Source organism: Streptopelia decaocto (genome assembly GCF_964273445.1).
Source record: "Streptopelia decaocto genome assembly, chromosome: 2".
Taxonomy (NCBI): Eukaryota; Metazoa; Chordata; class Aves; order Columbiformes; family Columbidae; genus Streptopelia; species Streptopelia decaocto.
Genome location: NC_138655.1, coordinates 137346283 through 137372186, shown reverse-complemented (window position 1 = coordinate 137372186; position 25904 = coordinate 137346283). Strand labels below are relative to the sequence as shown.

At 40.6% G+C, this 25904-nt stretch overlaps 1 protein-coding gene across 6 annotated transcripts in view; it reads left to right on the top strand.

The window, feature by feature from the left end:
* DYNC1I1 (dynein cytoplasmic 1 intermediate chain 1) overlaps positions 1 to 25904 on the top strand; it is a 191371-nt gene that overhangs the window by 107791 nt on the left and 57676 nt on the right. For all 6 annotated transcript variants that reach the window (XM_082043896.1, XM_082043900.1, XM_082043899.1 and 3 more), the window contains 3 exons: positions 4008 to 4170; positions 5277 to 5376; positions 10315 to 10440. In XM_082043896.1, coding sequence (XP_081900022.1) covers positions 4008 to 4170; positions 5277 to 5376; positions 10315 to 10440 — 389 coding nt within the window. The remainder of the gene's footprint in view (positions 1 to 4007; positions 4171 to 5276; positions 5377 to 10314; positions 10441 to 25904) is intronic.

Here is a 25904-nt window from a genome sequence, read left to right as displayed (position 1 = left end):
TATGTCTGCAGCACTTTTTACTTCAGTTCCTAAAGGTCCAAGGAAATGTTTTAATATAAATTATTTTCTTCTGTTTTGTGCAAAGAAATTTGTGGACAAAGGACCAGATGCAAAATACAGTGTTTCTGAGGATCATATTAAATCATGTGAAATAATAAAATGCTCTTATTTTTCATAAAGAAGTGTTGAATAAATGAGTTGTTTCCATGTCACATTCAATTTTTGTACATATGCTAGACCTTTTTGGTCATGCACAAGTGTACAATGTCTTTGATTATGGATATACCTGCCGTGACCTCCGTGCATATACAACTGCACGGTGTTTTAATTTTAAATGTAAATTCAATTTTATTTGGTACAGTATTATACATTAACATGAGTGCAGAACTTCTTTGATCCATGTTGTTGACCTCATAGCCCCAGAGTTGCCCAGACAACACTCTGCTTGTGGATATGCGGCTCCGCCGACATTTCAGTGGGTCCATGGATAGATGTGGCCCTGTTAGGCAGAACATGGTGGCTGCATCATGGGTCCTCCTGCCATAAGCTGTGTCCAGCTCCTCTGGGTGGGAAGCAGAGCACAGGCACAATGGTTCATTGCAAAGCTACAGTACAAAAAACAAGAGCAAAGTATGGGTCTTCCTTTGCAAGAGCTTTTATTGCACACCAGGCAGTGAGCATGTAACTTTTAGCACTGGTAAGCTAAGCATTGCACTAGGCTTTGTTAGACACAGAAGGTTAGATGTGGTTTCTTTAGTTTTTATGCCAGGGAGAGCAGATACTTGAAGGCAAATGCCGTATTCTTGCAGGGAATTTCTGAAGATATTGTCACATCACATAGGTCTCCGTGACAAAACAAAACAAAAAATACTTTGATCAGCTACTTAGGTTTCTCAGAGTTTTCCTTGAAGAGAGTCTGTGTCTCTTGAAAGCCGAGATCAAAGTAACTGTAAGCTCCCAGATAGGAAGAAAAATTGCAGAAAATTACAGAGATTCTTTTTATTTTATTCAAGATAATGGACAGACAAGGAGAAGGAACAAGGGGGAAATGGAAGTGGCTCTGAAAGATAAATGGTTAGAAAATCTTCATATTTGAAAGAGCAAGCCTGTCTGTTTGGGTTTTTTCTGCTTATACTTCATGTATTTGCAGTAGTTACAGCAATGTTTTAAACTGGAAAAAGTAATGATGTTAACATTCTTGTAAGAAGAGATTGCCTCAAATAAAACTTCAGAGGCAGCCGAATGAAAGAAGAAAATAAGGTTAAAATATGAAGCTTGATATCGCCAGGGGGCATCTGGCGTGTCAGTCAGATGAATGAGGTAAGCTGATTTATGCCCTACAAACTTTAGCCAAGGTGTTTCTGATGCCGAAGAGGGTTTAATAGGCTGCTGGCCTCCCACAGATCATTGCAAACTGCAAGGGAGTTTTTGCTGAGGTAGAACTGCAATTGTGTGTCTCCATTGCATGTGAACACCCCACAGCTCCCAAGCTGTTTATTTTTTTTGCCTTTTCGCTTTCTATTGATTTTTGGTTGTATTTTCTTTGCTAGTTATACTCGGCAAATGGCCGAGTAATAAATTTATATTTCTAAGCTGTAGAGAAGATTTGATTTAGCAAGTAATTTTTACCATTTGGAGCAGTTTAAAATGAGTTTTCCAGTTGCCTTTGCAGTTATTTTCTCCCCTTTTATGCCATTTTGCTGCATTGTCATGCTTGTTGTCTTTGATTCTCGGAAAGCGATGCTTTAGTGGTGACAGTGGGATATTGCCTCATTACAGGCTTCTTTGCCAGATGAGTTCCCTTAGTGCCAATTACTATTCAGTAGTGGATGCTGCAATGGGTCAACCTGTACTTTTTGCTAGTCATTCCTTTTTTTCACATGCATTGCTTCTGTCTAAAGCACTTAGAGGCAAATTGTGCTCCTGCCTTGGTAATTTTTGCTCTGCTACTCAGGGGGACCATGAGGGAGGACACAGATGTTCTCTGGATGTGTGGAGCTCCACAGGGACCATTAACCTGGTGGCAGGAGGCATAAGGCCAAGGCCAGAGGAGATCATCAAAGGCTAAAGTTTCTAACTTAGCTGCTTTGTCTCCTGAGGGCCAGGTTGCTCCTCTACCTTTTGCATTTTTCCTACTCTCTATATGTAGCCCACGTGTAGTGCAGAGATTTTGTCTTCCAGAGGTAATGCTTTGACCAGCTGAAGCAAACCTACGTGTGGTGATAACAGCTTCTCCTGACCACAGGGAGTGCTCTGAAAGCTGGGGGAGCTGAGTACTACAGTAATGCTGACCGGGTCACTACTCCTACCTGCTCTTGTGCCTTTCAGTCTATCCTTGCCCCTGGGGCTGGTGCTGGTGTTGTACTTGGGCACCAGGGCTTGTCATGAATCTGGTGTGAACCACGTGAAAATCAGATGGTGAGCAAGGGCTACATCACCCTGATAGCTGAAAGTAGCTGTGTTCCAGTAGGAACTGGAAAATAATTTCAAACTGTGAATTTAAACTGTGCCACACATTTAATTAAATATTAAGATATGTATGACAGGGCTTGAAGTTAAATGCTGATGTATACTGGAGGTTCTCTGAGGCACCATGCTGCATTATCTTTTTTAGCTGCTGGTTTTTTAACCCAGTATGGGCTAGAGAGACTGCAAGGTCATTTTCACAAGTAAACACCTCAAATCTGTGATGTAAAGCCAAATGTAGGGGACCTTTGATCAAAAGTTTGAGCCTCTGTAATTTTGCAATAAATCTGTTTATGATATTTTTTTGGTGTACCTAATTATAAATTTGGAACAAAATTCTCTGTTAGCATAATTCCTGTGATGTCAACTGAGCTTTTCATGCTGGCAATGTAAGCTGTTATAGTTGCAAGGTTGGTTTGGTGTAACTGTGAAGATACTAACGGCATTTTTTGAAATACAAGTAATTCTGAAGTATAACTAAAATGATGATTTGAAAGCACATGTGGGCAAAGGCATAATTGGTATAGAACATTGCCACAGCATCAATATGACCCTGGTAATGTAATTGAGAACAGAAATTTGCATTGTAGCAATTGCAGCATCCCAGTTTCCTTTGCCTCTGATGCTCACGTCATTAAACTGATGGAGACGTAGCACTGGTGTATCCTGCAAATACGGTATTTTTCAAATGAAGGGCTGTACTGGAAATATTGGTTTGGAAGTAAAGGTTTACATCTCTGCATACACATAAAGAAGTAACTTCATCTTTCAGGAGCCGGGCTGTCCTGACTGGTGCCAGAAGCTTCCCCGAGGCAGCTCCTGCTCCTCCCCAGGGCAGCTTTGGCCATGGCTCAGTGACATTTCTTGCTCCAGCTCTTAGGATTCCTCCACAAGGAATAAAACTGCCTTAAAGAAACTGGTGTTTGGTCAGTTGCTTTCTATTTTGCTGCCTCAGTGAATGTCTTTCGCTATTTACTTCAGTGTTTCACAAAAGCTCTAAAGCAGAGACAGAATTTATCAGTGACACCAAGGAGAAATGGGACTAAGTGAAGGGAGAGATTATGTGAGCCCTTTTAACACAAAGAACTGTAGTATAAGTTAAGAAGATTATTTTATCTTTGGCTCCTCTGACAGGTCCCCTGTTACATAAGTGTTCTGCTTTTTCAAGTTAGGTATTGCCTAAATGTCAGTCAGAGCCATTTCCTGAAATAGGAACACTGAGTTTATTTAATTTGGGGGTTTAAGTATTTTCCATTTCAGAATAATAAATAATTCAGAATAATAAATATATAATATATATATATATATATAAATAAATATATAAGGATCTCTTCTATGTAAATGCTACATTCTAGAAATCTACAGGAGTATGTTTAGATTAAAAAAAGATTCTTAGTCATGATTTTAAGAGTAAAGCTTTGATTTTCATCCTGCCATTGCTACAACAAGCTTTCATGTCAAAAGAAACCCACTGAAGATGTTGATTCATTGGGAAAGGGGTGAAATGTCATACTCTTAACTACATCTTTTTGTTTTCCAAGCTCCTCCTAGAGAACTGACAGAAGAAGAAAAACAGCAAGTTCTCCATTCAGAAGAATTCCTGATATTTTTTGACCGGACAATACGTGTAATTGAGCGAGCTTTGGCTGAAGATTCAGACATCTTCTTTGACTACAGTGGCAGAGATGTAGAAGAGAAAGATGGGTCAGTTTGGGGTTTTTTTTTGCTTTTATAAAATAAGCTTTAATAAAAGAATTCCAGTGATATGAAGCCTCAATTTTAAAACTAAATTAATCCTTTTTATACTTAAGAAAAGGTTTAAATCTCTCTTCTCTGTTTTGTTTTGTTGTTGGTTTTTATGTATTATTCAGGTGGTTTATTTTTTTTGTTTCATTTTGGGGATTAAATTTCAAACTCTGAATAAATAATTGAAATGGATAAACGTGTGTATAGACATGTATATGTAGATGCGCATGTGTACATTCCGGTGGTGTATGTCTGCATACTTATATCATTATATTTTTACAAATTCAAATTACTGTTGTTTATATTTGACTACTGCCTCAGGTCTGTAATGGATCCTGCTGTGCTCTACATTGTATAGATGAAAATGATGGTCTCCCAAAGTGTTTGCATTCTAAATGCTAAGACAAGAGGTGACAGGTTGTGTATTCAGCAGTTGATAGGGGAGTAGAAGCAGGAAAACTTCTTAGTAAGAGAGGGAGTATTCAGGTTTCAACAACTGCATATCCATTGCAGCCTCATGCCAAATCAGTAGCTGTGTCACACTGAAGTTACTTACTGAAGGTGACTCTAGAGTATCACCCCTGTGGACCCAGTGTGGCAGCGCTTGGGCCAGCACTGAGCTTCAGCCCATCCTAATGGTGGCCAAAGGCATCTGCCGTCTCCATCACTGGGAGAAGATGCTGTACCTTTAAGATTTCAGGAGTCAGAAATAAGAGAGATTTGGTTATAGCTTGGAGGTGAAGATTCAGAAAAGGGGGAGCTGGATGACAGGGCTAGGTTCAGTCCTGAGAGACAAAGGTGGCAGAGGTGACCCAGAAAAGTGAGCCAGAAAAGAGTCAGGTAGACAGTGGGAAATTAAGAAATGTGGGTTTGTGAAACACATGTAAAATTTGTTTGTTGGTGCGGATTTGTTACTCTCAGCAAGACAATGAGAGCAATTAAATCAAGGTGGCAGACTTCCCCGGCTTGGGCAGACTGGAGAAGCAGTCAGGAACTTTTGTGTTCTTTTTCACAGCATTTGAATCCTGGTACTTCAAAAAGTGTCACTTTGTTTGAATTCACAGAGATGTTCAAGCAGGAGCCAACCTTTCTTTTAACCGTCAGTTTTATGATGAGCACTGGTCAAAGCATCGTGTCGTCACCTGTATGGATTGGTCTCTTCAGGTAAGATTTGAAGCTGGGATATCTGTTTCCATACACCTTCCAACTTTTCCCTAAAAAATACAGCCAGTGTCATTTTGCCCTTTGTTTGCAGAGTATGACGTTATTTCTTAGCTAACAGCAGGGCCTTGAACAAGTGAATGCATGTTTCTCCATAAAGAAGAGCAATAATGAAGAAGGGCAATAATGAAGCCATCATTTTTTCATATAAGTTACATCATCTTTAAAACCAGGATGTTGTGCTAAAACTATAGATTAACAAACCTACTATGATGAAGGAGTCTTTACTTTTTCTCTCCCCTCCTCTCCTTCAGCACATGGAAATTTTTTTACGACCAAAGGTTTAAAATTAAACCAGATAAAAATAATTTCCTAAATATGTAGCGGTTGATTTAATAAATAGTTGTACATAATAATATATATAAAAAAATAAGAGTAGTGAGAAATAAAATTTATTTTTCTAATATACTAAAACTCAAAATGTGAAAGTATCTGAACAACTTGAAAAGATTTAAAAGAAAACTTTTGAAAAATGCTGGGTTCTTTTTTCAAGTCGTGGAGGAGGATGCTGCAGCTGGTCAGGGGGCATGCTAAAGCAGCGTGCCTGGAGCGTATCCAGCTTCTGTGCACCACAAAGCATTGTCATATTGCAAAATAAAACTGATGGTAGAGCTGCTTAAGCTTCCCAAAACCAATACAGCCACATCAGCAAAGCAAAGAAACCAGGTTAATTAGTTGCTCCGTTGGAAAGCTGTGATTAGTGTGCACACACATCACCACAGGCCTGTCAAATTCGTTTGGTCCCAGTTTCACTCCAGTCCCCCCCATCATCTCTGCTTTTTCCCTGTTAGCCTGTTCCGCAGTTACTGCCTGGAGCAAAGCATCTGGTTTCTCTGGGGAGGAGACCAAGGAGATTCTGTTCCAAGGTCCATGATACAGATATAAAGAAACTGCTCCAGGAGGACATAAACTTGAAAAATGTGAACACAAGGCAGTCTACCTAGTTGGCCCCAAACCCAGTCTCAGGCGTGCCCTGGTGTGTCCGAGCCCTGATGCAGCCTGTTGAGAGTAGCAAAGATGCTGTAAATGTAGCTCAGGCCAGTGCAATGAACAAGTTTTGCTTAGCCTAATCTTAGGAGCAGCTGCTCTTACTCCACCATGTTAGGTGTTGCATGTGGGGACAGCAAGTGTTTAAGGCCAAGTACCTAAATGGTGCATGCAGGTTGGAAAGAGGCAGTGGGTGAGGAGCACAGTGACTCTCGCATCCATCCTCTCCTTCCCCTTGAAATGGCAGCAGGGCTCCTTCTACCCCCCTGGGTACTTCTCAGGTAAGGTGGCAGCTGACGGCATGGACGTCGCAGCATGCAGCAGGGAGGAGCTGTAGAGTCTCATGAGCATCACTGGTAGGCTGTGCAGATCTGGCTGTCCGACCAGGTACAGTGCACAACAGCCAGCTGCAGAGAGGCTTCTTGTAATATCCAACTCACACCCCATGTGTGAAATGAAGGATTTATCCCTTTGCTTTCATACAAAATACCAGCTTAACAACAGGTATGCACTGGTGTGACGTGGGTGGCCTTTAAGCACATATGGATTTCCACAGAAATCAAATATGAGCCTGAGGAAACACTTATCTTAGGTTGTTCACTTGTTCAGGGGCTGGAAATTACATGGAATTCTTATCTGATATTTTCCTAACAGGCAGCTCTTACTGTATTCCCAGGGCAGCAAGAAAAAAAGCCGCCTCAGAAGAGCACTGCCAAATATAATTGCTCAGCCCCTGGGGCTCACAGGCATGTTCTGCTTCCCACCTCTTTGTTCCAGGGTGGCCCCTCCTGCCTTCCTCTCCATTAATTCCTCACACTCAGCTCCCTGGCACCCCAGTGAGGGCTTCTCCGCCCCGGCTTCTCTGTGCCGGGGGGGTTCTGTGGGCTGCCCCGCACTAGCTTGGGAGGAGGGATTTGCCTCCTCTCTTGCCTGCTTTGAGAAATATGTGGCAGGAGCTGGAGCCAGATGGAGGTATTTCCCCTAACTGCTAGCTCCGCTTCTCAGCCACACTCTAGGACATGGCAGTGTCCAGTATGCTGAAGGATAACTTGAATAATCATGGGAACTGCAGAACACATTGCTCAGTTTTCTGCGATAAAACTGTTGCTGCAAAACAGCCTGGAGGCAAATAGAAGCTTAATCAAAGGACCTTGATGCATTGATTAAACAAGGAATTCTGTTCCCAGTCACATGTAAAATATGGTCCCAAACATGTGGGATCATTCAGACCATTAAAGCTAACCCGCTAGCCCCTTGATTCTTTTGCAGAGCAAAGGGAAAACAGCTTAGATGCTTCATCAAGGATCTAAGGGAAAGGCTCAAGAGACTGAGTGTAAACACAGAGAGTGGGATCACCTTGCTCTGTCCATGAGGAGGTAACTTAGCTTATCAAAAGCCAAGAAAACCACAGTCTCAGGGATACTGCTGTGTCTTTCTGACTCTTGGGCAGCAGCCTTGAATGCTGTTTCCCGCAGTACTGTTTCCATGTTGTTCTCAGTTGCAGTCACAGGACAGCTGGGAACCTGCTGAGGACTAGAATTGTGTAAATGCAAGTAGATGGAGTGAAGCAGCAAGTGTGTGATGCCAGTGCAGATTTAGGTTGCCTCCCTTGGCTGTTTTTTAAGAGTCAGAAAGCCTTATAATGGTGTTGCCCAGCTAGATATGACCCCAACATCTGTACTTGAAACTGCGCTTCCAGACAGATGCATAAACTGTGATTGCAAAACCTACATATAGACCAGCAAGATTCGAGTCGGTATTTGCTTATGGCTGGATGTTCTGCCAACCAGAACATAATTGCTAAACTATCCAGGAGCATGAACCAACCCCAGAGTGCCTCAAAACTGGTACTTCAGACCTGGTTGCACACCCTAGCTGGCTGCAGTCACGCCAGTGGAAGGGCTTGTCACTTCTGCTTACCAAGGTATCTGCCTCTTCACAACTGCGGGCTCAGCTGCTCGCCTGGATGGTACCTAAGCTGTTCGGCCAAAATGAGGTGCACTGACAAGAACCTACTGTACGTGGTGTTTACTTGGACCTGGGCCAAGGTGGGATGAAAAGGTTCAAAAGAGAAGCTGAGCTTGTTGTTCAGAAGTGGTGGTAATCTTTGTTGTGGGAGAGAGAAAGAAAAGAGGGCAGGTGAGATGGATGGGAGCACTGGCACAACTGTGGCCAGAGAGGTAGTGTCTCAGGTGCGGGATTAAACTCCTTGAGGAGGAAGAATAGGTGGTTGGTCTGCTGCATGGTCTAAATCCCATGCAAGTGATTTGGGTGCTAAACTGCCCTTACAAGGTACATCAGCAGCCAGGGTCTGCTGGGATGTAGGTACAACGCAGTCAGAGCCACCCCAAAACGCGAAGGAGGCAGCTGTGGCAGCCACATGTTGCTAGTTCGCCTACATGTGGGTCCAGGCTCATTTGGAACAACAAGATTGAACAGAAAAATCATCAGCTCCATGATGTATTATCCATGGAAGTGTACACAAAGTGGGAAAGAGCAGCTGCTAATGGCAAAAGTTATAGCTGTATGCATTATTTTTTCCAAATGGATTTTGAGAGCAGAGAGGTTCAAACCCCAATAATAATGATATAAAGGGTGGTGGTTTTTGTTTTTATTTTTTAAATGCCTGGTTTGGACTAAATTCACAGCTCCCAATAGCACTATTGGCAGCTCCTTTGTCCCACTTCCTTTACATCTACCAGCTGCACTATTCCCCTATAAAGGGCTGAATAGTTTGGCAGGAATTTACCTGGGAACGACAAAAAGTGACAACGATTCGTGCAGATCATTGAGAAATTTTGAGGGAAAGCATTTACAAGAGGAGGGTATGGGTCCTGTGGAACCTGGGCTACTGGCTCATTGGTCTGCAGAAGCCATGTGCTTTTCTCTGGACATGCCATAAAGTCCACTGCCTTACTTCAGCTATTTAGAGTGAAGGACAGAGGCTGCCAGAGGTGCCTAGTGTCAAATATATGAGAGTGAAGAACTCGGTGCTGTTGTATAGGCAGAAAGTAATTGGTGTTTTGTGGGCAAAGTTTCACTTCTTATGGTGTTTTGAAATGATACAAGGCCATCAGCAGAATGTGAAAATCTGATTTTTCATGTATGATATGGTGTGTGTGTATATGTGTATACACAGAGCAAATACATAATGTGTGTATTGCATGTCTACTGCTGTATTTCAGTGGAAAATGGGTATACAAGAAAATATGGATCAGATTTTAGAGTGCTCATTGCATCAATCTTACTGAGTCAGTGGAATTCGAGGTCATCCTGTGCTTTACAAGATGACCTCAGCATCTTGCAAAATAGAGCTTCTGTGAAGAAAATGTTTTGTTTGCTATTTTATCAAGAAGAGCTTTTAAGTTGACTCTATGCATAAGTGAATAGGAAGAGTGCATAATGAAATAAGAAAGAACAATTTTCAGGGATGTTGAAAAAACTGTGAATTTCAGAATAAAACCAAGCCAACACTGTGATCATAGTGTTTTTTCATTATCAAAATCAATTAAGATAATGGTTTGCCCCTGAATAAATGGTTAAGCAAATGAGTTAGAATTACCCAAGCTTTCAGTTTTTCCCTCTTCCTTGCTTTGCATTCCCTTTCTGAATATCCTGATAGTTGTCTTTTCTGAGAATTATCTGCAGAAAATAACATTGCCTTTGTGGTATCTGAGAATAATTGCTAGAGAGCGAGGAACTGGGAATTTAAGGATGTCAGGGACGAGTAAAATATAAAACCAAAATGAAGCTGAATACTATGATTGGAGTAGCATGTATTATAATTAAAACCAGATATTGCACTTCTAGTGTAGATTATTTCTGTCTCATCTGATTGTGCATAGGTTCTTCATCATCTGTCTTATTTCATTTGCTTTTGCTTTTTCTTTATAGTACCCTGAGTTGATGGTTGCATCTTATAACAATAATGAAGATGCTCCACATGAGCCTGATGGGGTAGCCTTGGTATGGAACATGAAGTTCAAGAAAACCACTCCAGAATATGTTTTCCATTGTCAGGTAAGACTGAGGAAGCCATTAATTTCATGCTAGACAAAACAGATTTAGTACATGGTGCATCTTCCCACTGTTTATATGGAGAGGCTGAGGTTAAAAATAGGCATTTTTGGAAAAAGTACAAGTGGCGGTCCAGTGTTTTTAGAAGGCAACCAGCCTTCTCAAACAATGCTGAAAGCCTGTCAGGGCTGCATGTCATTCTTTGTCTATTTAAAACAGTCCCTAGGAGATTTAGTTTATAAAGCCCTTGCACTTATGAAGTAACTGTGGTGTACCACTTCCTCATCCAGGCAGCAACATATGCTTTCCCACCCACGTTCGCTTCCTCGCATGCTCTGCACTCCAAGCTGCCTACCCTTGCCTTGGTTCTGCTCAGTACCACTTTTTTTCTTTAAAATTGGGAAGTACACTTTGCATTTCTGGGTATGTGTCTTACTTACAGCTTGATAAAAACAGTCTTGATTATAAGGACTACTCCACCCATTCCTGATTGAGTGTCCCTTAGGTTAGCAAACGAGTGATTCGCTTCACTCAGTGCTACTTTATAACCATGCTAGTTTAGAAGTTTATGGACAATTCAAAATTAGTTGGGTATTTTATTTCTATAGGTGTGTTTATTGCTCTTTTGCCACTGCTTTTGTGTGTGAAATGGCACAGCCTCATATTGACAGAAATGTTTTGCTCATTGGCCATATCTCTATCAAACTGTCCTGTGGGACAGGGCTTGGGCCTAAATATCCAACCTCTTCATTAATATTCTTCTGTGGTAATTAAATACAGGACAGTGGTATTCAAAAAGCCATATGGAAAAGTTTCAGCAAGTAAAATTTAACAATCAGAGATTAGTAAAATGCAGATTATTCTGTGGTAAAAATTGCTTCTCTTGGAAGGATATGTATTACCTGGCTAATTGTGTAAGCTAAGTGTCATTTTACATTCAAGGACCAAACATCTTTTTGAACTAAGTTTATGTTTGGACTTGGGTACATTATCAGATGTAACATAGTGGGAGGGAGTTGCTGGAATTGAAGTTACTGCTTCAACCCGATTAAGTAACCTTTAATTCCAGGCATGTTTTTCTAATTTGCTATACTGAAAAACAACTTCACAAGGAGTCTGGGCCTGCACAGCAAATATGCCATACAGATTTATATAAATATGTGTGTGTGTGTGTGTGTGCGCGCGTTACCTTTGAAATGAGAACTTGTATTTTTTGGAGATCATATTCGGCAGACTGATGTGTTCTTTCGGACTGCTTAGATCTTAGCTCAGATGCCATGTTCAAATTCTTCTAGGATGTACATGCAGCTTAATGTTTTAAACAAAATATCCAAGAGATTGCCCATTGTATTTTCAGGACAAATAATCCTTAAACTAGATTGATTTTGCAAGATAACAACCATATTTAGGGTAGTCCTGAGTACACAAAGGGGAGATTGGCTACAGACATAACAATGTGCTCTGTTAATTAAAAATTCTATCTATTTTTAGAAGTAGGTACAGTTAAGCAGGAGAGGTATGACTCACTAAACTGAAAGCACTGAGACAGACTATGCTTTCCATCAGAATAACACACAAAGGACAAAGTGGTGGCCTGGCTGAGCTTCTGTCTAATTCTCCCATTACGCTGGATGTCCCCCTTTTTAGATCTGGAACCTAAAACCTGTGCATTGAGAGACACATATGGCACTGTGCTTTCACATGCACCCTGGATTCATCATCTTTCAGTTAAATGACATCAGTTCTTCTGTCCATGGGAAATATTTATTTTCTTGGTCAAACTGTCCACAGATAATTTACATTATAATTCCATTAAGAGTTGGAACCATGTTTCAACCACCATTGTGAGGCTTCTGACATGTGGAATATCTTCTGCATCTCAGATCACATGGGGATACCAACATGAGACTAAATGGGGAAGCAGTAAGCATGAGACTTGGTCTCTTGAACACAGGTTTTGTTCTAACTGACTCAGATGGAAAATAAGGGAAAAATATTATCTTAGCTCAGAGTCTGGAATTCAGTTCAGTAGATCATGATGTTATTCTGTTAGTGGAAACCAACTGTATTATTAGTCAGCCCCATATCATTTATATTACCATTTTGCAAGAGAAACGTTCCTTCATTCAGTCCTGATTCAGTCATTCCTCTAGGTCTCCTGTGAGACAAGCCCAGTTTTTCTTCTGCCATACGTGACCTTATAACAGTCCAGCCCAGCAGCTAAAGATGAACACACACCTTATCATTACAGCTAGGTTGCCTAGATATGACATAGTACTTTGAGCGTATTCTCCCAACAGACCTCTATTTTGCTTTCCAAAGACTTTCTATAAAAACGTGGCCTTAATAAATACTATATGGTGCTGACTAATGTACCTTTTGCCTTTCAATTTTTGAGCTCACAGAGCAAGATACAAGCAAGTAGAAAGTCACTTCAGGTGTGACTGTCAAGGAACTCATGCAAGTCACTTCTGAGAAGTCAAATCAATAAATAGATTTATGCAGCCATTTCTGAGGGACTTCTAAGAAATTCCACCTCAGGAGTTCTGATAACATCAATAGAGATAGATATGTGAAACATCTCTGGACAGCTAAAGAGCTGGGCTGGCTCAGCTTCAGCAGGTAGAACTTCGGATACCTCTTGTGCACATTTGGTAAATTCTTGAAGTTAGCAACTGTAATGTTTTTTTTGTCTTTCCTGATATATTGTACAGATTTAAGTGAGATGATTACCAAGAAATTTCTTAATTTTCTTACCTCTTTCTATGAATTTTCTTAATCTTACATAGGATCATTTAAATTGTCATAATCAGAACAACAGGCTTTGCTGATGCCTTTGCTGAAAGTTACCAGAACCCAAATGCTTCAACTAAAGTTGTCTATCAGCCATGGCAGACAATGATGCAAAAAGTCTATCAGCAATGATGTTTCCTAACTCCAGTCAGCAAAATGTTTTATTTTAGGTCTCAAATGTGAGGGATGATATATTCTGTAAATACAAAATTCTTGCCAAATTTAAAGCCATATTAGGTTGTTGCTCATTAATACAGTGTAGGTGGTGGTAAATGTCATAGCTCTACAGTATGTTTTGCTACAAATACTGAGTTCAATTTTAGTTAATGTGCATTAAGGGAACAATTACTATTAGCCAAGTGGACTTGTTTACTCATTAATTAATGTAAAGTGCCATGTGATCTATCAAATCCTTTCTAAACAAAACTGTCCTACTGGCTTCTACTCTCTTCTCCTGTAGTATATTTATTTTCTTATACTTGTCTTATTTTTCCCCTTCTTTGGGTTTTTATATTTCTACTTTACCCAGTGATGTGCTGACAGTATTTTATCTGGGACTCCCACCAGATTTTTTTCCTCTATAGCTCATCATACATCTCCTTACCGCAAGGTTAGAAATGGGAACACAAGGAAGAGTGAGGGATTGGGCAATTTGTTTGTTTGTTTTCCTATGCAAGCAAAAAAATGTCTCAGAAGCAAAATCAAAGTGGATGGGCAATACCATTTGCTAAAGGACTGAACGCTCAATGCTTTCCTTAGGCAGTGAGGAATAAACTGAGCACGCAGTTAATACTGCAGAGTGCAGACTGGGAGTGTCCTTGTAGGGAAGAGTCAAAGATGTCTTCTTCCCCCACGCTGGAGTATCACAAACTCTTGGTGTAACCCAGTGCATTCCAAAGGCAAAACCCAAGCCTTTCAGAAAGACTTTATGAGACACTGTGGTGAGTCATCCCTGGTTGGGTTGGTTTGGCAGTATCCAGAGAGGGAATGAATTCCAGCAACGACATAGAAATCACATTGAGTCTCCCTCGGTTTGGTGAGTGAATTTTAAGCAGTGGTTCACACTGCTTCTCTCAGCTACTGTTGGTCTCTGTTTAGGTGGTGGTGACAAAAATGAAAATAGTATGGCATGGTTATTGATGATGTGACTCAACATGAGCTCAGTCCTGTATTGCTTTATGCAATGCATGGAGCTGGCCTTGTATGTGAACATCCCTGTACTATTGATTGGTAGTGTCAATGATATTATTTCTCAGTGATATTTCTCAGTCTTACTCTATTTCTTAGAAAGCACTTATATGTCTGTAATGTGTTTTGTCACTGAACAAACAAATAAAAATCTACATTACCCATTAATTATGAGGATTATTTGCAGTGTAATGCCCATTGTTTATGTACTGCTTGTCATCTCTGCCCATGATGTTGTTTCTGTTTCCTGGTGGTCTGATCTAAGCTTTCTAAACCCAAGTGACCTGAAGAAGTACCCGAAACTTTGCACCAACATAATCTGTTTGAGCAAGGCAGATGGGAACTCAGATTGTGTTTGCAATAAATTGGCTACTTGAAGTCTGAGCTACTGTTCCTTTCAGCAGGGCCTGTTAGCATGAGCACAGCACTGCTCTTAGACCAGATCTCATAGCTTTTGCATTAGAGCAGATGATCTGCAGAGACACAAGCAACAGAAATAATCAGTGGATCTAAGGGACTTTAGGATATTACAAACCATTTCCTTTCTTCTGGAACTAAAGAGGGGTTATTAAAGTTGGCTGAGGTATCTGGATCTCAGCTTCAAATATCCATCACTTCAGGAGAGGAGTAGTGGGGGAAGACAGCTGGAAACATTAGTTGCATGCAAATAAACCAAATTGAATGTTACTTTCTAATTTGGAGGACTCTGCATTGTGTTTGGAAAATGTGATTAATACTGTTTTACTATATCCAAACTAATGATAGCAGCAACAACAAAAAAATGACTACATTGTCTGCAATTTGATTTATTATAGATTATTTCCTGATCTATTAATTTCCTCTTTCTCAGCTTCATCTTTTCCAAATGTCTCAACAGGGCAGTGAGAGGTACAAATCTGACACTTAGAAGTAGCTCCTATCAGCATATTTTTAAGGAAGGAGAGCATGTGTGAAGTAGCTTTTATTTGAGGAAGTAATAACCATTTAAGTGTTCTTTCAAGGAGTTAGATCAACTCCTAGCATAATCACAAAAAGATTTCAGCAGTATATCACTTTTAATAGCTGCAGCTATTTCTGTCCTTTTCCTAAAATGCCATGCAGTCAGATTTACTTGGTTGGTTCCATCTCTTTACTAAACTGTCAGGTTTTTGTGGGATATGGGACTTGTGTTTTCTATTTTAATTCCAAGAAGAGCTGCCCATGCTTGGAAAATATTGGTGGATTGGGTACGGAAATCAGCCACTCAGCCACACCACAAAATGTTTCATTCTCCCCTAGCTTTTTTGTAGTGGCTTCTATACACTGCCACTAAGTTATGTGTTTGACCACTCTTCATTGCTTATCCTGGTGTGGTCTTTTGCTTTTCAACTAAATATATGGAGTCAGAAATGCATATCTTAGAATTAGATGCACTGAGGTAAGTGAAGGGCTATATTTAGTGGCTGGTATTGGCCCGCGTTGCCTTTTTTTTCCTGGTTCCTTTGGTTCCTTTGTTGTTGTCTGCTCTTTCAAAATCAACATAAATTCCTTCAGATGTGCTTCTTGCTCCATAAGCCTGCCTTCTAAAGGTGCTGAGCACCCAAATCCATGAGACTTGTGTGTGGAGCAGGCTGAGGTAACAGCATGAATGACTAATATCTTCTTTTCCTCTTGTCCTTGAGTTTCTTTCTCTGTGGAAACCAGACCAGAGCTCAGTCCCTCCCAAACTTTAAAAGAAAAGAAGTACTACAACAAGTTTAATTGTTGAGAAGGTATGGTTGGAATACTTAAAGAAAAATTTCTCTGATAATTACATTGGTGTTTTTCCACAAAGGCTTCCTCACTTTGTTGCTGCAGCTATCTAAGTTTCAAGAAAACATTCAGCTCTTCAGAGTCATAAAATAAATGACATACCCTAAGCTCCCTCCAAGCTTCCCAGAATTTCCTAAGTCAAATCAATCCAAAGAACCAGCAGTATGGCCCTTCCCAGAGCTGACTTGTCTGGTTCCCCAATTTCCAGTGAGAAGGGGCACCTGTGGTCAGTCTTTGAAGTGCTGCAAATCTCAGAGAAGACAAGTATCTCTGAGCTGACTGCAAATTAAAAAACAAGCAAACTCCAAAGCCTCCTTTGGAAGAGAAAGTCTTTTCCAACCTGATTTATCCTGTGACCCTATGATCCTAAGCATGAATCAGATTCTGCCTGTTTTCATAGTAGTTCTCTGCTAAGTGGACCTCTGAATGTCTGCCTGTGAAGATGCTGAGGCAGTTCCCATACTGGGAAAGCTCCAGCACTCAGGAACGCAAATTTGTTGCAGAATCTTTGTAACACATACCAAAATGTTGTAAAATTGAATCCAGTAAGGCTTCGTCAGAGACACAGAGGTTGTTTTGTTTTCATTTCTGTTTGTTTCCTGCTGTGCATCATTGGTAGGATGATCTCTCTGGAGCTGCATAGAGCTCTGCTGTGTCTGTTTTCCAGGATTCTTTGTTGTTATTACATTTGTGACTACGTGGTCATTTGCGCAGTGTAATAATTCATGCACGTGCATAGGTGCTCTATTTTGAATTAAAATTTGGGGGAATTTCAAGCTATGCTGCTGGGGGCGGAGAATACTTTGAGCTACAACTTGTAATAGAAGGATATATTCATTCTGTTCTCATTTTATAACTTTTTTCCTCTGTCCTTTTGTGTTTGTCCACACTGGAACCTAGAAACACAGAGCACAGTTTGTGCTGTGAAGATTTCAGTAAACAAGAGCTCATGTCTTGTCTTTTAGGTTTTGTTTTAGGTTCTTCCTGCTGTTCTGAGCTGATACCAGCTGTCTTTTTTTGCTCCTCTTATTGGAGCCTACACCACTTCTAGCCTCTGGTGATGAAAAATAACTATCATTTGGCCTAAGTTTAGTGCTCCGATACTTGTGGAGAGATTGTGTGTGAGTCAGAAGAAGTTACACCCACACATCTGAAGGCTGAATGTAGTATTTGGAAAATGCTTTTTGGTGCTTTAGGCGAGAGGAGAAACCTGGGTCCAGGAGATTTCTAGAGGCGGCCAAAGAGGACCAAATATACAAGAGGCAGTCTCCTGTCTCCTGGATGCTGCTGAACTCAGAGGCATCAGTGGGAGGAGGACAGAAGAGGCACTGAAACTGTGAAATTGTATTTTCTGTCTTGGGTGTCACAGTGTCTTGTCCAGTCCTGAAGTCATCAGTATGAAATGCTCCAAGTTCTGCTTTACTGCTGAAATGCCACAGCTGTTAATGTGGCATCTACTATCATCTGCAGCTCAAGAAAAAGTATGCCATGTTTCCCACAGAGCCTTTCAGTCCTAAAATCCCTTAAAATTGACTTTATTTTCACAGAAAATCAAATAATTATATTTTTCATAGCAAGCTTGGGAAAAAGAAACCTTCCAGGCAAGGCTGGAGAGAAACTAAGCATGGTTATTTAGACTAAAGGGATGTCAGTTGGATTCACAGAGTTGTATGCCTTCACTTGGCTTTACCTCTATCTTTCCCAACCCTTAGCAAAGCTCTTTTTCCCATGATGACTTGGATCTATTGCGATCTTGTGCAGAACCCCAAAGAGCAACACACCCATCAAACCCTATGTGTACATTATAACAGCATAATTGTATGCCATATCCCATCTGTCTGTAAAATTACTGCTAATACAAAAGGTGGGTATGGTTTTCCTATTAGTAATTAACATTCTGAATTACATGAGGATTGTGTTTGTATATATTATACAAAGTCTGCTAGCAACAAAATGCTGCTTTGCTTAGAGCAATGCATAAGATAGATCATCTCACTCATTTGAAACTGAGATTTCACTTACGAACCAAATAAGTAGAAAGTGACAAATTTGCCTGTCTTGGGTAGAAAATTTTAGGTGGTTCCTGCTTCTAAGCCTTTTTTGGAGGGGGTAAATTATCATACACTTAAATGATATGCTGTCACTACTAGCAATAACATTGTGCTTTCTGTAGGTGTTAAAATAGGGATTTGTAATGAATCTGTACTTAAAGATGCTGTTTCTCTTGTTGAAGCTCATGTAGTCTTCCTTTCAGACCAAATGCAAAGAATGTTTTGGCCACTCGATATGGCAGGCATTTTAAGTTTCTTTGTTTCAATGATAACTTGCATTGTATCTTTGTGAATAACTGGCATCTAATACACAATATGCAAATGATGCAATTTGAAGAAAACCTAACCTTTGAATTTGTGGAGTTAGACATGCAGTATTTTTAAACTTTAGCTAGCTAAGGCAAAAAAAATCTCAGTCAAAAACTATACTTCATAAGAGAAAATTATAGTGATATTGATGGTTTGCCAAAACCTCAACCAGTGACAAAATCCACAGTGTCCTGAAAGAGATGCCTTTGCAAAACCATTCCCTTGCAGATGGCTTAGATTATTGATACTTATAAACACATGACATTATTCGTTCAACTCAGAATTTTGAAAAACTCTGTTGATAAAAAATGCAAATTTGTCACACTATCCCAAAATCACGGAGAAAAAAGTCACCAAATCCTGCAGTCATTCCTGAGGGTGTTTTATAGTTTATGAGTTGTTGATCTGGTTACATTTCAACATGACCTAGTGTAAAATATTTTAAGAAAAAGGGAGGAAGGAAGGGGAAAAAAGAGCATAACTTTCCTTTGTTGATGTGAACATTTCATTATATAGTTTCTCTCGTTTATCTGAAACTCCCAGTGCTAAAAGGGTTTTGGGTGAACAAAAAATGCGGGATCAGATGTGAAATCAATAAGTCAGTGGGATCCTTCCACGGAGTTTTTTTTTTCCATAAAGGATATAAAAAACCATGCAATTCCCTAGCTGCACTCTGAATGATGGATAAACAGCCATAGGCATGACTTTTCTGTTTGTGTTGTGGAACTGTTCACAGTGCAAGCTACTTGCAGTGCAGAGTACATTTGGTCCGAATTCGAGAAAATTATTTCACCTCATGATTTTTGTCTCTGTGGGAGCTCTATGTGAGGAGTGAAGCCTCTTTCTGTGTTACCTGGAACAAAATATAAAACAGCTACTCTTCTAAAGTGCTGTAATAGGCCCCAGGAACCAAGGAATCCATCATTACAGCCCAGGATACAACTGTCCTCTGCCTTAGGTCTAAAATCAACAGTTTTCCACCCTCTGCCCCCACGGCTGGATGACTGACAAGTACTTCCCTGAAAAGAACTTTTGTATATGGGCAACATTGATTTAAGGATGATTAACGCTCCCTGCTTCCCACAAAAGGAAAGCAAAAGCACGTGCTGACTGGCTGAGATACTGATATTATCCTTGCAACATGTTCCCGTGGGGCAGAGAGTCTTCTGGAAAGCAGCAAAAAGGGGAGTCTCTATCAGTGCCCTCAGAGACTGCCCAGGAATTTGTATTGTAGGAGCACTACTCTGCATAATAGTATTGTATTTGCTGTTGCTATAATGATGATTATAAAAAGTGAGCCTCTGTTAGTAGTAAGTGCCTGTAAGAAGTCATTCGGAGTGTTTGGTGAAAATTTCACAATCCATTATGTAACATAATAACAGAATATGAATGATGACAAATACCATAGATTTAACTCTCACAAAGCAGGTGAAATGTTATTAAAACAGGATTGTCTTTATCATGAAAAGTTTCAGAGAAGAAAAGCTGAAATACATTTATTTTAGCATGAAATGACAAGCAAATGTCCCACACGCAAGAAGCAATATAGTTTTATAAACTTGTCATATTGAAGAGATCAGAGCATTTTCATTATCTCTACAACAAAATGTGCCAGAGTGCATTAGGATCTATGATTAATTCATTTTGATTGCACTTATAACAACGTTTAGTATTTTTGTAGCTAATATCATTCTACTTCAGTTCTGTATTGTTCATGAACATACACTGAATCACCAGTCATTTCATGGCAAGAAGAACATGGTTAACATCTGCTATCTCATGTTTACATCTGTAAATAAATAGACTAAGCCAAATTTGGACTGAGTTAACAACGTATAGGAGTTGTGCAGAACTGCTGTTTGCCATGAGTTGTCTGGTGTAAATCTATTCTTCCTGGCAGGATAGTGATGCATTACAAAAATATCCCATCACTGCTGAAAGTGATGACCCAGGCAAGCTGTTTTTTGAGCAAGATGTGCTCCTCTATTACTACAGGAGACATGAACGGTGCAAAGGCAATGCGTGTTCCCATCCTCATTCTTAAATACACACTTGCCTGTGATATCTTCTGTGTTTCCACTAGATAGCTGTTTATCTGTGCTTCTCAGTCTCTCAATTCTCACATCTATGTGCAATCTTTAATTAATTTTAAATTATTTTCAATTATGTAGTGACACTACTTATAAATGTTACATCAGTGAAAGTGATGGATTTGGGCAAATATAATAGCCTGTCAGTCTTCACTAGAAGCTACAATTAAATAAAAAAGATAAGAAAAGATTACTGTAATTATTTTGACAGTGAACTGATAGAAGTTTGCCCAAGTGACACAGACTATAGAGTACAAAATGCCAATTGCTTAGAAACAAGTAAAATAAGATAGTGTTGTCCCTTTGCTCCTATAGGACTTCCTGGTGACCTGTCTCCAGGATCAGGTAGAGCCGCTTTCAGTCAAAGACTTGTAGGGTCCTTGATAAGTAAAGAGGGGTCCAGTAAGTAGAGATTCACTCAGTTCTGGGGTCCCCAGTGCAAAAGAGACTTGGACATATTGGAGTGAGTTCAGCAAAGGGCCTCTAAGATTATTTAGATCATCTCTCATACAAGGAGAGGCTGAGCGAGCTGGCACTGCTCAGCCTAGAGAAAAGGTGGCTTGGGGGCATCTTATCAATGTGTATAACTACCTGATGGGGGAGTAAAGAGGATGGAGCCAGGCTCTTCTCAGTAGCACCCAGTGACAAGAAGAGAGGCACAAAATGAAATATAAGAATTTGCATTTTAACATTAAAAGAACCCTCTTTTACTATGAGGGTGACTGAGTAGTGGCACAGGTTGCCCAGAGAGGTCATGGGGTCTCCATCCATGGAGATAACTCAAACCCCGGCTGGACACTGTCATGAGCAATCTGCTCCAGCTGACCCTGCTCTGAGCAGCGGTTGGACTTGACAGTCTCCAGAAGTGCCTTCCAGCCTTGGCAATCCAGTGAGTCTGGCACTTCATGTTCCTTTTCCCTTCCCTGTCTCTGAGGTTATGCAGAAGTCTGCTGGGCTGTGACTGTCTCTAATTCTACAGAGTCTTCCCAGAACCAGCTTTATGTCAGGGTGTCCTTCCTTCCTCCCTGAAAGGTCACTGGCTCTCAGATGTCCTGAATCAAGAAATTGCCTGTGTAGGAAAGCACTTACTGTTTAGTTTGGCTGTGAGTGTGCTTTTGAGTCACTGAAGTCATGGGGAACTTAGAAGAATTAAGTTCCTGGACTTCTAAGGAAAGGTAGACATATATATAGTTCTTTCCCCAGCTGGGGCCCTAAAGTGTTCTTGGTCTGATATGTTCAATCTTCTGACTGTGCCTGGTTTCTCATGGCCTGTGCATTTATTGTGGGGATTTGGACTGACTGCTACACTTGAGATTTATTTGCAACTCTCTTATAAGGAGCTGTGACTACTATGCCAAACTTCACAGGCTGAGCTGCATATAATTGTTCTTGCAGCATCTGTACTAACTTCTAATTCAGCTGTGGCTTCACTTAGTTTGATTGATCGAATGCGTGGTTTGAGGAACTGCTGCCATAGAAACCACCAAGCTACCACCACAGCTCAAGAACAACTTGTGTTTCTATTCTGAGTCTGGAATTTGCTCTCTCTGCATGCTCTGTGAAGCCCAACTCCGGTATTTCCAGAACTTGCCATCAAGTGATCATCTGTTTTGCTTTCTCTGTGTGGAGGAGAGTCCAGGGCACCAGAATGACAGGCAAGCCTAGCCCATACCTCACTCTTTGGAGGATCTCTTCTACTTTTGCAATGTGCTAGATGGGGAGTCTTGAGTCTAGCTCCTGAGACTAAGTCGTGGATCCAGCAGAAAGCAGACTCTGCCTGGAGAAGAGGTGTGCAGGAAGAAGAAGCTTAAGTCCTTAGACCAATGGCTGGGCTAGTTTGTGAGCCTGGGGCTGAGGTGACAAGACTGTATTTGTATTTTGTATGAGATAATATCAGAAAATATGCAGAAGTCATTCAAAAAAGTGACCAAAACTCCTGGACTTGTCCACCCCAGCCAGGTTCCCCAGGCACTTGCAAGGCAGAAATTCCTTAACCTTTGTAGATGCTTTTGCCTGGAGTTGCCTAACTGCAATACATAGAGAAGGCTTTGGTTTGTGTGATGTTTTGCCTATGTGCTTCTCAAGCCGTATCTTTCATTTTGCAATTTCATTATTCCTACCCCCCCAAAACCTGCAGGAATGCAAAGAGTTAGATTGACCAAAACAGGCTAAACTGAACTCTTCCTCTTTTTACTATGGACTCTAATCTTGTTATATCTATTCTGCCATCCACATGCATGGATAGTAATGCAGGAAAATGTAACCAGTGCTTTAAGGCTATGCAGACAGAGATAGCTTTTGAGAACTTGTCCTCTAATAAATACTTCGCCTCTTTCAGGACTTTCTGGCACTGAATGCTGCCATCTCTGCCCTGCTTGCCAAAATAAGTGCTAAAGAAAAAGCAAAAAGAATTAGGGAAGCATCAGTTTTCATTCTTTATTATATTACCAGCATATATATATACAGTAAATTTAATATGTACACAGCAGCTCGTGCATAGGGTATAGTTTTCAAGACAGTGCATAGTATTAGGGGTATTTGCTACAGCAGTTGTTGGTGGATTAGTTAAACTGTCCCTAAAATTCTGCAAAGTCTGTGTCCCTAAGCATATTTCTTTGGAGTCTGTAGGGAATGGACAATTAAGCATTTCAGTGGAGCTGAAAAGCTGAGTGTAAAATCTTTTCTTTCTCTTCATTATTGTCCCATCATGAATTACTGCAGACTGTTCATTTTAACTTATCTTACTGATTTTCCGAGTCCAGATGAAACCCAAACACAATTAAGCTAACATGCAGATTGCATGACCACTTCCATGGGAGGGCGGTCACACTAGAGCAAGATGGAGGTAATGGGGTTCTTTATTTGGGGTAGCTATCTCTGTTAAACAGCCCTTTCATATTAGAAGTTCAGTCTAATAAGCCCTTTTCTGAACAAAAAGAAAAAAAAAAAGAGGGGTGATAACTGCAACCTGACATTATTTGCTGTTGCAAGGAAAACTGTACACATTGTCCATAGCAAATAGTGTGCAAGCTGAAAATAGAAGACTCGCATCTTCCCCTGAATTCGCAATGAAATACAGTTGGGAATAGATTGTTGCTGAATCTGAATTTTGGCTGCTGGTACACCAAAGCTGTTAAGACATTAATTTATGTTCCAGTGATGTTGAGCTAGATTTACAAATGTGGTTAGGTGTCTAAAGATAAAGACAGGCAATGGGATTTGCCAGTGCACTTTGCAGCACCTACACACCTTTGTCTCACCAACCAACTGGTGTGTGGATAGACACCTTTTCTGATTGAGATGCTTTAAAAAAAAAAAAGTGACTAAACGTAAATGTGTGCAGAACATTAAGGAGGTTTCATCACTAGAAAGTTATTCAGGCTGTTATTCACCAAAGATTTTAACTTCTAAAATCTCTTGGATTTTCCCTCTGTATGAAAACAGCAACCACTAGTTAACAGAATCAGAAGTGTCAGTAGAAACACATCAGACAACTTCTGTTTTGTCATGTCCCATGTAGGTGATGACTTATTTCTAAAGGATTTCTGGTAGTTGGTAGGAACATTCTGCCACCAGCCCCATATTTTCAAGAAAGGAAGTGAACACTCTTCCGTGTAAGAACCACTTCTTACCTAATGGCATTTCTGATCTTTGCGCCAACTAAATTTTTCATGTAATGTTGTTATTTGGTTGATCCTAGCGGCCTCAACCAGACTGAGATGCCTTGGAAATTAATTTGTTACAAACCCATCTTAACAAAGCAGTGTCTGTCCTAGAGAACTGGCAGCTCTACTCAGGGGTGGTGGCAACAGTGACACTGTTACCGGTGCCCGGAGCTGACTGGTGGCCAGCAGCTCTGGTCCAGAAGCCTTTTGCTAATACTGTGCTGAACCCAGTGAGCCCTGCTGCCTGCAAAGAGAGCACCGTGCTCGAGCTGGCACCTACTATCTGCTCTAAATTCCGGCCAGCCCGCAGTATGAGCAGAGATGGCTGGAGGTCTCTGAGCTCCATCCCCAGACACATGCCCTGAGGCACCAGGTCTGCAAGGGTGGTGCAGACCCATGACTTCAAGCTTATGAATAATTTCATCAAAACAATTAAGGGTGCTATTGTATAGCTGTTAGAGAATCATGAACTAAATAAAACAGATAAACCAAGAACGTGCTTGCTTCTCCAACATGCATGTTGAGGATTTGACCCTGCAATTTGATAAGCAGCCAGGTTCTAATCAGAGAAAACAGACAAATTTTGGTACTTAGCATGTAAGCAGCTGGCTGGAAAGAAAACTCGATTTTTCTCTGCTCTTGTTATGAAATTGCTCCTTATTTCTCCAGGCTTTAATTCTCTTATCATCAGTCTAACAAACAAAGTATGATACTCAGCAAAGACTGCATTCTTAGCTTGCACATATGTATAGTAATTCAGGGTTACCAAACTGATTGATTGTTGCAATAGCTAGAGGCTGGCAGGATCTCCTTGTATCGTATTTGAGAAGTATCATGTTTATTTGCTTTTGCAATCCAGCAAGCAGTTTTGCTGCTTTTCTGAGTCATCACAACACCACCAAATGAATATTAGCAAATGCACTTTCCGAAAGGGCTGAAGTGCAGATGTCCTTTTGACAAGGCAGCTTGTGGACTTCCCTCTGCTTATTTTATTCTTGTAGTTACACAGGCTGAACCTGCAGTTACAGAGTTGAAAGTAGAAAGCCTCAGCTTTCTGCCCAGCTTAAAATGAAGGCATGAGGCTGGGTATTGCCTTTCTGCAGACTTGGGCAGAGTGCTCTGGTGCTGCTGCAATGCTCAGATGTCAGCACTGGCATTAGATGTCAGAGTTACCTACCCTGTAAACTCGGCTAAGAAAGAGCTGCATTTCCTGACATACTCTTTTCCTTCTTTTTAAGGACTTAGTACTTTTTCAATAAAAATAAATTTAATTTGTGGCTACATTTCAGCTCCATTGGCTTGATGGTATAAGTGGAGCAATACCAGCTTTGGATTTAGAGCAGTCGTGTGGCTGAGTCTCTCTGTGCAGCTTTCATGTGGTTGGGTGAGACATTCTTAGAATCCCCAAACATTTTTGAAGATCCTAAACTGGAGACATTCACAATTCTTCCCTCCCTTTCTACGATTAATCCTTCATGTTTTAACAAGCACTGAAGTTAATACAGCCTACACTCTTTCCTGTCACACTGGGCCCCCCTCCTTCCTTTCTTTCTCTTGAATAAAGCAATCTGTTCTTTCCA